The sequence below is a fragment of the Cystoisospora suis genome (assembly GCF_002600585.1).
Source record: "Cystoisospora suis strain Wien I chromosome Unknown contig_3887, whole genome shotgun sequence".
Classification (NCBI taxonomy): Eukaryota; Apicomplexa; class Conoidasida; order Eucoccidiorida; family Sarcocystidae; genus Cystoisospora; species Cystoisospora suis.
Window position 1 is genome coordinate 606 of NW_027156682.1, and position 11843 is coordinate 12448.

At 45.8% G+C, this 11843-nt stretch overlaps 1 protein-coding gene across 1 annotated transcript; it reads right to left on the bottom strand.

The window, feature by feature from the left end:
- Positions 1 to 19: 19 nt before the first annotated feature.
- On the bottom strand, positions 20 to 10914 carry CSUI_007371 (uncharacterized protein). Its single transcript, XM_068067517.1, has 7 exons — positions 6374 to 10914; positions 5674 to 5763; positions 4400 to 5067; positions 3717 to 3816; positions 2885 to 3061; positions 1656 to 2185; positions 20 to 1016 (listed from the first exon to the last, which is right to left on the bottom strand). Exons 1-7 carry the CDS (start codon positions 9923 to 9925, stop codon positions 47 to 49), a joined length of 6087 nt encoding a protein of 2028 aa, XP_067920507.1. The 5' UTR covers positions 9926 to 10914; the 3' UTR covers positions 20 to 46.
- Positions 10915 to 11843: the final 929 nt, after the last annotated feature.

Here is an 11843-nt window from a genome sequence, read left to right on the forward strand (position 1 = left end):
GAAGAAGAAGAATAAGAGAGAGGTCATGGGAGGGTTGTGAGTCTCTTTACCTTGCAAAAGGTATAAGAAATGGATTGAATGTATTGGGTGCCCCTGCTGATTCTCCTCCGCCTCCTCTATGACTACTATAAGAAGATAAGGACATGCTGGTTTTACTTCCTTTTTCTCTTGTTGTGGAGGAACATAAGAAAAACTTTTCAACCATGTCGTTACCAGCTCCTTCATCTCTTCCTTCATACTTCTTTCTTCCTAAGAGCCCAGCAGATTTCTCTTCCTCTTTTGAATAGTCATTATTATCATCGTTAGGGGAATCGACTTCACCTCGACTTCCCTCCTGTTGTAAGATCTGGTACATCTTCTGTCTTCTCTCAACTTGGATGCCAGGCGATGAATCTCCCTTCGCTCCCCTCGAACGGTGGTACATATAAGAGGAAGAAAAGGATAAAGAAGTATCTTGACCTGTAGAACTCTTCAATGCATAATATCTTTGCGGTGGAGATGAGCATAAGAAAAGATTGCCTGTCGCCATATCACGAGACGAGGCAGTCATACGACCAATCGACAGACAAGAACTGCCAGCTAAAGGTTTGAGAAGGACTGATGTATCTATATCAAAGACGAGAACCACTACATGGACCGAACAAGCCGCATACAGACGACGAGCTTGGTCAACTAAGAGGGAGCATGAAAGAGAAGGCGAATTCACAAGAGAGGAAGAAGTTGGATCATTATTGATATCTGTCTTGTGCTGAGTTGATGAGCCCTCTTGCTGGCTCAGATCAGAGAGTGAAGAAGAAGTTTCTTTCTTCGTCCCATGGGATTTGAAAGATGTCAGCTCATCTGACGATCGTGTTAAACAAGTGAGAGGAGACGTAGAAGAAGAACAAGGGAAAGATGACGGAGAAGAAAACTGACTGTCATAGACATCTAAGTGTGCTTTCAAAATCACAACAGCGAGATTCACCTGCTGCGCGCTATATAGGAGAAATGATGAGAAGGATAGAATGATATCCCACCTGAAAAACAATACATACAACACACAAGCTTCTTCACAGAGATTGATGATCGTCAGTCTACTCGGTTCTCTGTTCTTCCTTACTCCCATCCCTCTTTCTCACTTTCCTCGTTCCTTCTCTCAGACATCGGACAACACCTACATAGCCCAACTGGTGACTGAGCGAATGCAACTCGTCGGGGAATGGTAGAAGGAGTGCAAGAGATCTCTAATCTTGTCTACCCTCCGATCTATTACTATATACACTTCTCTTTTTCGTGCATTTCGTTTACAGTGTGTGTGTGAGTGATCCCCCTCCTTGTGTTCAGTGCGGTCTCGCATTCTTTTGTAAGTAGAGCTCAAGGTGACTTCGACGGTAAGGCTTGACCATAGAAGCCTCTCCTTCCGGGGTGGTGATGTATAGAAAAGACGCTATTACGTATGTATGCATCTCAGCTACACGCCAAAGTTGTTGATACATACAGTCGTATGACTGTGTGAAGAGAAGCCGCGGAAAAGGGAATGACCGAGGAATGAAGGGTGGGCAAGGATACAGTCATAACGTCGAAATGCGAAACACATTCTATCTCCATGCGAGATGATAAGAACCGAGTTTCGTTTTTCTCTCTTTCTCTTCAAGAAAACTTAACCTCTTCCTTACCTTATCTCACTCTTTATATTCAACTTGATCGCCACTTGATATGCACGCTCGAAAGCCCCTGAGGCACCTATCACAAGATGCTTCCAGCTCAGCTCTTCTACACTTCCTTTGGGAATTCGATCTTGCTCCTTGAAACCGAAAGCGCATGCAGCTATATGTAGCCATAGAGGAGAGGAATGAGAGGGAGAAGAGGAGGAAGAAGGAGACATCCGTGTTTTACGTTCACTCCAAAGAACGGTTTCATCGAATGAAGAAGGCGAAGAAACAGATCGATCATTCTGTATGGTGGTGATTAGACTAGCTTTTGTCGAAGAAGAAGAAGAAGCGGTCGACGAAGAGGAAGAAGAGAAACTCGAAGAAGTCACTTCAACAGAAGGAATCTTTCCAAAGGTACAGTATGAAATAGGAGGCTGTCGTGTTGTAGGAAACTGAATTGCCGGCCGACAACGAGAACCAGCATTACGGCGCTGAGAAGGAGAAGAAGAAGATGATCTAGTAGATGGCGCAGGAGGAGAAAAAGATGAAAGATGCTGTAGAAGAAATCGATGAAGAGTAATCAAAAGCACAGAACTCCATGGTGATCAAAGAGAGAGTAATGAAACCACATACACAATTAAGCCCAGGTATATACACATACATACACCTACATACCACGGTTTAAGTATATGTTTACTGTAGAATATCTTGCGTAAGATTTTCGTTTCACTAGCCCTACACGCCTGTATATGGGTGTGAAATCTACAGTCACACATGTAGAAAAAGCTGTCGATACCCCTTCCCTTAGAAGTAGAAAGAAAGGGGTCTTTATATATGTGTAGAATGCGAAGAAACGTGTGAATGGAGACAAAAGAGAGGAGGTGGATGGAGCTGCTTTCGTCGGATTTTGAATGGTAGAGAAGTCCGCGTAAAGTGGAAAAAGATCAGATGCCATTCTCCTCTCTGAGGGAGACAGAAGTGAATATCTCACAGTGTACCTGAGTATATACAAAGATACTGGGGTAACGTTCGGGCATTGAGAAAAGAAAGAATCTTTGTAGCTCATTGGAAACAGGTATATATTTGGCGGGAGGCGATGATAGAGACCTACGTCTATAAGAAGTCCATAACGAGAAGAAGCACAGATGATCATAGTCAAAGTTCATTTCTATCGATACTCCCAAGCCTTGTTCTCCTTCAAAGAGACATCTTCCATGTAGACACCGAATTATATCCATCTTTCGTGAAGATACCTGCATTAGTGCTGCTCGACAGTCCTTTCCAATGAAGTTAATAGAAGGAAACATCCATAGTAACTCAGAAAGAAAATCAAAGGCCTCAGCTCGAAGGCATTCGACCACAGCGAAAACTTCTAAGCCTTCCCAACCTCCTGTCTCGCGTTTCCGACAAGCCATCATCGACAAGACCTCCTGAAGGGGGACAACAGATACAGACAGAGAGTGAAGGAATGAGTGCAGACACTTCATACTCAAGATATCGGTTTTTGTCGCGACCGAGACAGCAACCATAGAACAGACGAATTCACGTAGAGCCTACCAATGATAGCCGATGCCTGTATAGAAATAAAGCATATTAGTCACTGGGTACTTCCCCCTGTCCCTCTCGATGAGTAAGAGAGACGGCCTAAGGGGTCGCTAGGTCATATGAACAACAGTTTCATTCCACAGTGAGAATCTGCTACGATGAAACTCATACTGGACATCGTTCAAATAGCTCATGAGATATGGCAACGACAATTGGTATCTGGGGCAGAATAGATGTAAGGAAAATGCCTTTGTGGAATACGGAGAGACGGACGGCTTCTCTCAGAGGCCGTTAATCCTATTCATCTACATTCGTGCATGCTTTCCCCTCCTCCTCTGTTGAGACTGACAAAGTAGAGAATCATCGTATCTGTGGGAGCACTGTAAGTCCACGCACTGTAGTCTATCCGCCTGTAACGGAAAAACTATGGAAGCGTAAGGCATAGACACAGACAAGAGTATAAGCGTGTCTGAAGAACTTCCACAAAGACAAGCCTCTCTCCGCCTACTGCTAGACGCTCTCTCAATTCTCATATCTTACATCATTCAAAGCAGCAGTCGTTGAAGAACAGGAAGGTGCCAACAAGGCCTCTAAGAGAATATCGACCACCTCGAGGACATCACAGCAAAGTCTTACACAGCTGGAAAACAGACAAGAGAAGAGAGAGAAGGAAAGAGATACATCACAGTCGGGATCGAGAGACACTATAGAATACATCTTCCACTGATAGAAAGACCCCCCTACTACTTCAAGACTCTCGCTATTTATCTTCGGGAGAGCTCCTCATCATCTTCCTATCATTCCACAGTCGAACCAAAGTCTCTAAAAAAGCACAGAATCAGCAGACACCTCACAGTCTAAAGTTGTCTGTATGAACCACTTTCTAGATCTTACTCCACCCCTCTGTAGAGAGAAAACGAGTAAAGAAGTAGGAAAGATGAAGAGCTATAAGAGTTGCTGTCGTATATATGTAGGTAGACACATGATGTCTCCCCGCAGAAGGGAGATCAGAGGAAAGTCGTCTTTCTTCTTTGAGAAGGAAGGCCTTAGCTGCTAGAGAGTAAAGGACTATGAAGAAAAGGGAGATAACGCCTGTGGAGTACAAGGGAAGAAGGAGAAGACCAAAGAGATCCCGAGACATACAGGAGAACAAGGAGAGTGCTGACGAGAGACAGTGTGTGTCTCTCTCTCTTTCTTCTCTTTCCTCTTTCGTGATGACCCACCTTTCTACGGTCTTCTTGATAGCTCTCCCTGATACACTTTCTTGATTTTTCTCTCTTCCGCTTTTTGTTTCATCGAGCCATCCTTCACTTAAGAAATCTCTAGCAGTCTGTTTTTCTCCATGCTCCTGTGTTTCTATCACTGCTTTTTTCTGTTCTCTCGTCCATAGGTTGAATGCACCTCTCCATGCTATAACAAGATGAAGAAGAGAAAGAGCTGATTCCTTCTTCTCTCTTGTTCTTTCATTCTCTCCTTCTTCACCAAAATTCCCTGTCTTTTCAGCATCTGAACCTCCTCCCCCATATTGACCTGTCGAACTATCTCCACTTCTCACAATTGTCTTTGTCAAGAGATGATCCTCTACATGATTCTTCCCTAGATGACTTTCTTCTTCGTCATGGTTCCCTTCACTCTTCTTACTATTGAAGTTTTTCCACCTCGCCAGAGCCGGGCGTGTCTCCTCTTCTGTTTTGCCTAAAGAAGACGATGAAGAAAACCGTCCTCGTCTCATTGTTCCTGCCACTTGAAAATCTCGATGAGAAGTGGCCTTTCGGTTGTTCTTAAGAACTTCTACAGCCGAACGAAATGCAACGTGAAAGAGAGGTAAAGACAAAGATGCGTGGCCAGTTGTATAGAGAACCAGAGCCTCGGAGAAAAGGGTGGAGAAATGCTGAATAAAAGATCCAAAGAAAAGAGAAGCTAGAATAAGAAGAAATCCCGAAACGACATCTGAAATAGTCTTGGATTGATTGGACATTGACTAAGGTGTCAATACGGTGAAGCACACATAGATGGAGAACTTTGAAAGGAATGGAGAAAAGACGTTCTCTCTCTCTCCATCTGTCTCGAAGACAAGCAAACTGTTGTTCTTTTCTTCTTCAGACCAATCTCCTGAGAAGACTTGCATTTCTCCAGTAGATACGCAGATGCCATGGAGACGTAGGGAAATCAGCTCGGTATGGGTATGCAACTGGAGCACTCAGTAGTGTCTAGAGCGAGAATACGTACCATCTAAGGACAAAGAGACGACGCAGTGACGTCGCATCTTGAAAGAGCGTGTTTTTCCCTAAATGTCTATCCAAGATGAGAGAGCAACGACTTCTTTTCGTGTGCCTCATCATAGTAACACACAGTCAAAGCTGTAGGCTCGGACGTGCGTACCTCAGATAAACGGTTATGAAAGGGGGAGCTTTCTGGATTTATCGATGGAGATTGTCCGAGGTGAGCAAACTCAGTCAGCGTATCTGTTAGGAGTCTGTGTCGTTCATTCCCTTACCGTAGTTCTAAGGCGGTTTGAAAGAAAGAGAGCTTCCATAGGACGGGCAACTATAAGCAGACCCAGGCGTGAGAACTGGGTGCGAGTGATCTAAAGAAAGAAACGAAGAGAACGGAAAGGAAAGAAGCGACACCAGAGATAACGCCGGCGTATTCCTTCAGATTTCCCGAAGTTTCCACTTGATAAGAAAGTAGAAAAAAATGTCTGGCGAAAGGAGACAAGTGATGCGAATCTTGTACCACAGTACATCTCTTCACAGGAAAAGTATGTGCCTTAGAGCAGAGAAAGGAACAGCGAAGGATACGTTCTATGAGCGGATCACATCTCTTCTTTGAATCGGACAAACGATACATAAAAAAGGAGAAAAAAATATCTCAAGAAAGAAGTAAAGAGAAAGCTACATCCGCGTATGTATGTATGTACTCATACTAGAGAGAGTTATCAAGCGTACGTACTGAAAGACATTCAAGCCAAGTACTCGTGAATCTACGTGGTATCGGTTGCAAAGAAGGCATGCGCATGCACGGAAAGACGGGCACGACGAGACACCTCGTGGGTTTTCTTTCAGTGCGTTCCGAACATTCGTTTGTCCTACTGTTGCTGGCAAGACAGACATCGCTCTGCCCAACCGCATTTCTCGTTCCTACAAGGTTCGAGGAGGTTCTCTTGCATGTGAAGTCTCCTTCTCCGTCGACCTTACCTCTATAGCTAGACGAACAAACTCAGATACAGAGACTCCTGAAGAGTTTTGCCGAAATCTTCTTTGTATTCCTCTTAGTTCATCAAGAGAGAAAGATCCCGAGACAACAGAAACATCAAAGGAATCGTCGGCTATCCAAGGAGAAGAGATACCCCCTCCCGTATGGAGAGGCATGCTGCTGCTGCTGTGCGTCACTCGTTTAGAAGCGAGTCCTTCATTCATGGGATGAGCTGATAGGGCTGAATGATTGGGATAGGGAGATGATGCCCACGGAGGTGTAATGACACTCGACAGTCTTCTCTTCGGGTGTATGTACACCTCAAGAAAGGAAGCCAAGATGATCCCATGTACATATTTTTGATCCAACAGAAGCTCTGTCTCCTTCTGAAGTAGGGGGTTTTGTTTTTCTTCATCAGTGCCTAGAGTTCGATCGTCTTGAAGGTTAAATAGACCATGTCCAGCCCACTGACAATCCGCTACCATACGATAGATATTGCCATCGTCGCCCTCTACCGCCTCAGCCGTCTTCTTATGGTTTGAAGAGACAAACTTGAATGCATGCTTTTTCAGACCATCATCTTTCTTTAAACTCACTCCCTCTTCCTCCTGATGCATGTTTTCTTCACTTGTACTTTTTCTCTTCATTTCAGCAACTCGAGATTGATGGTGATAAGCTAAGGGAAGCCATGCAACATCTTCTTCTATTTGCTTGCAGACACGGTCATTCACAGAAGGTGAAGTAGATGAAGAGGTAGAAGCCTCCACCTCAGAGTTTCCCTTTCTTTCATCTCGTGATAGATTGTCTTTCTGACTCTTTGAGAAAGCATTTATAAGAAGTCTCGCTCCTCTTCCTCCTTGGATAGGCTGATAACTTTGATCTCCTTCTGGATTTGAGACACCCGATAATGAAGAAGACGATGTCGACATACAGCGATCTCTAGACAAGACATTCTTGTACACATTTGCGGGATTCTGATACTGATTCTGTTCGAATGTCATCGAGGAGATTGCTGAAGAAGAAGATGAAGAAGAGACGCCGTCTCTGTAGAGATTTGACGAAGAGACCTGCTGCTGCTGCTGAAGATTCTGTCGATATTGATGGAGCTGCCGTCTTAGTCGATTACAGCATCTTCTTTCATACCCTTTCTCAAGCATGGAGGATATAGATGTAAGTTTACCACTTTGATAGGTTAGAAAGATGTGAGGGATCACAAGACATACATGAACACCTCTTGGATCTAGAGGAGGGGAAGACCTTGAGAAAGAAGAGGAAGATAAGACTTCTTGGTTCCTTCTTCCTTCATCTGTCTCTTTACTGTTCCCGTCACTAGGGCCTACATCACGATGAACTGAGGAAGAGACAAAAATGTTCCTGTCACTATGATCTTTCGTGAGACTCTCCTCTCCCGCTTTGGTTGATTCTTCTTTCGTAGTGGAGGCTAAACAGCTCGCTGGAATAGGGGACAATCGACTATTCCCACTGGCTTGCTGTTGTTCTATGAGTGTCAGACGTTCTGCCCAGAGACGAAGAGCTGACTTCAAAGCAGATACAAATGCGATAGTAAAAGGGCTAGGGATCGATCCTCCGGTGAAAGGAGATTGTAAAGATTCTTCTTCTACTCTTGTCAGTAGCGCATCTTCCTCAGGAGCATCTTCAGCCCATTCCTCCTCGTCATCTTCTTCTTTTCCTGCTTCTTCCTCTTCACTACTGTGAAGGGCACTCTGATCAGAAGTAAGAGAAGAAGAGCTCTTGTAAGGAGGTTCGGATAAAAGTCTCTTATCATTATCGCAAGAAGCAGATACTGTGCTTTTTCTATCGCCATATGATTCGCTTACTTCTTGGGTTGTATCTCCTTCCATGGCTGTACTGCCAGCTAGCGCTTCAGTCGCTTCTGTTGGAGAAGGAGAGAAGTCGATACGTAAGGATCGGTGCATGAACCCCCCCCCAGTGTGACGGTGCCCAGAACCATGTGAAGAAGGAGATGAATGATATGAAGAAGACTGGCTAGAGAATTCGGAAGCAGATGCTTGTCTAAAAGGATATTCACTCGACTGCGGATGAAACGTACATCCTTCTCTCGGCGGCGGAGGAGGTGGGGCTGGACGAGAGGGATATGAAGAAGGAACGTAGGGGGAAGGGCGAGGTGTATATAGACCATCGTCATTTGATGAGAGAGAAGGGGAAGAGTTTGTAGAAGGCGAGACAAAAGATGGGGGAAAGAATAAGGAAGGAGTTGAAGGTGTGGCCACAGGTAGTCGATCGACTAAAACTATAGGTGCATGCAGAGGGACGGCTACAACAGCCGGAGGAAGAAGAAGATGAGGCCCGAGAACTCTCTTAAGTGCACTGCCAGCTAGCATGGTCTGACTTGGTTTGCCGCTTGAGCCAGGGGGAGAAGAAGATAAGGATGTATCTTTGACGGTCTGAGGGGTATATTGTTGTGCAGTAGATCCGGCTGGTAGATCACGTGTGCAGCATAGGGGTTGAGAAGCAAGAGACGTAGAAGAAGCGGAGTTGAATCGAAGAGAAGAGGAGGGAGGATGAAGAGCACATCGAATCGAAGGCTCGAAACAAATAGAAGATGAAGTATCAAGAGGAAGCTTTACAGGTGTATTAAGACCCGCTGTCGACTGTATGATACTATCCAATACAAAGTATTGAGATGTGAGATGATACTTGCCAGGAAAGTCAAGAGGGTGAGACAACGACAAAAGCGAAAGAAAGTCGGGAAGTGCGGATGTACGTGAGATATCTGTCACTGAAGAGGAGAGAAGAGAGGAAAAGGGAGTAGATCTTCCTTTCGCTGAAGAAAAAGAAGATGTAGTACTAGTAGTATGAGTACTACTAGGCATCGAAGGAGAAGTCACATAAGGACGCTCTTCATATTTGTCTCTCCTTAGAGTCATGGATGATGAGCATTCTGCTGGTACGAAGGTAGCAGAACTCCTATGCAGACTTTCTTGCGTGGTAGAAGAAGCAGACATTCGAGGAGGCTGTGAGGAGAAGCCTACCGATGAGGCAGATGAAGAAATGGAACTTGAAGATCTAGTAGAAGCAGCACTACTTCCCCCCCCTGTTGTACTTGACACATCAAGTGTACATACATCGTGTGGACTTTCCCCGCTCCGTCCCCGTTCATCTCCTCCTGCCTCTCCTACCAAGACACGACGCCGCGTTCTGTTGAACGAAGCATCACCTTGTAATGAAGGTAGAGCTACAGTTCTTCCGAGAAGTAAAAGAGAAGCGGAACATGGATTGATTTCGGCAGAAATGAGATCGTTCATAGAAGAGATAGGAGTACGTACAGATCCATAAGATGAGTATAGAACAGATGTAGGCGTACGTGAGACCTGCGTTGACGAGGACCTTCCTAAGATAGTGGTAGCCTGCGTTCCATGGCCTTTCTGTTGAGGTGCAGACTGTGGATATGAGTGAACGCGACTCAGCGATGCCGGTGAATAGGGCTTACCATCTCCTACTTGCGCTGCAGAAGACGAGGCCGCGGATGGACCTCCATCTTCCCCGCGCGACCGCGGCACCAGGGCACTCATAGTCAACCTGCTGGAAAGAAGAGACTGAGACAGATCGCCAACTAGCGGTGAAGTTGGAGGTACAGAGCCAGGGCGAAAAGAAGCGAATGGAAAGGTGAAAAAAAGGCCGCGAGGATTTCAAAGAAAACAGTTTCTGTTGAGGGATATGAGAAACAGGCGGAACGGATAGAAGACGGCTGTGTCGGACGATGAAAGGAAAGGGTTTTGAAGGAAATCTACGCAAGCAGGTGGCGTCTGGAAAAAAGCTTGGCCGGACTGGGACGGGGGTCTCGTACCAGGGAGAGGGGGTGGTAGGATTGTCTTGGCAGGCTCATCTGACTTTGGTAAGGGACAAAGACACAGCACGTTTAGCTAGCTTCAAGCTGAGGGAGACAAGTGTCAGATGAGCAGAGACTTGTCAGCACAGGAAAAAGAAAGAGCTACTCATAGAGGTAAAAAGCACTAGGATGCTGGATCCGATCAGGCGAAGGAGTAGCGGACGGGATTTCATACCAAGTGCGCAAGATGAGCGGAGGCTATGTAGGCGACCGGTACAAAGGAAGGGTCGCAGGGAGAAGAATGGGAGACGTGGAGTCATCTCTCAGTACTCAACTGAAGACAAAACAGAAGAATGAAGCATGGAGATCCAGGCGAGAGATTCAAGCTTTCTGCTGTGCCTGCCCGGGAGACCAGCTCCATCCATGTTGAAGAGAGGCTTTGATAGAGGAGGCCACCCTAGACATCAGGAAAGAGCGAAAGGAAAAATAAAGAGAGTAACCGACTTTTTAGAATCCATCTTCGAGCAGAAAAATTCCAAGGAAGACAAAAGAGGCAAGAGATCTCTGTGAGTCGGAGAACTCCAGACCCGACTCCAAAGAGAGACACACGAACTCCGGATGATAGCGAGGAAAGCTCTCGAAGGTTAAAGGTTTGAGAACTACACTTAACTGAAGAATTGTAGCCAAGAAAACCCCTTTTTCTCTTGATCTGTACAATAAAAGCGTTCCTCTCTTCCCTTGAGCTGCGAGGTAGGGACGGTGTCGTCTTCACTCGCACAGGGAGACAGACAGCACAGCAGCCGGACAGAGGAGGGTGCCGACAAAATGGAACTCGTTTTCCTTTTTCGTTCTCGAGGAAGTTGTTTAATTCAACAGACCTTTAGAGAGGAAATTCACCAAACAGTAGAGAGATGTCTTTCTTTACGAAGAACCACAACGGCGCTAAGCGTGAATACGTGCAATAGTTGGTTACCCGTAAGTGTATCTCTGGTCAGAAGTTAGAAGTAGACAGAGTCTGCAGTAGCTAATTCTTTGTAGCTTGTTGGAATACGTCGCTTTTTGTATGACCGAGCTTTTATTCATAGTACTGACCGCCTATCCATGCAGTTAGTTGGAGCGGCAGCATTGGGCAATAGTCGTGGTCTGCTAGACTATCAGCCGTGAAGACAAATAGTAGCTGTAGGGTTCATAGCTGTGGTTCTGAGAGGTGGCCGTAGCTCTAGAAATTACGAGCTAGCACCTCAGAGAAGACAGTGAGCCGAGGGAGCGGGCGATGCTAATGGGAGCCGCTGGAGCAGTTCACTAGAAGAAAAGATGACTCCTGGATGTGGCCGAGAACAATTCGGGAAACACGCAATACTCGTGGTGGATAGAAACGGTATTCGCAGCGGTAAGAGGTCCTCGAGTTCAAAGCTTCCCGCCGCTGTACAACGTAGCACTCACCTCTTACGGTTCGTCAGAAGCGCCACTCATTGAAACGGATCCGTGATGGCAGCCTCTAGGAGCAGAGACTTTTCTCTAAAATGAGAAAGCTTCAGGAGTTTCTCTTAACCCGCACACGCGAGTCGGGAGCCTCGTGGACGGTTGAGGATGCTGCTGCCCTTCCTCACCCAGGTGTAGGAGCCCAGTACCCCGTGTTCGTTTTTACTGCTTACTGTAGA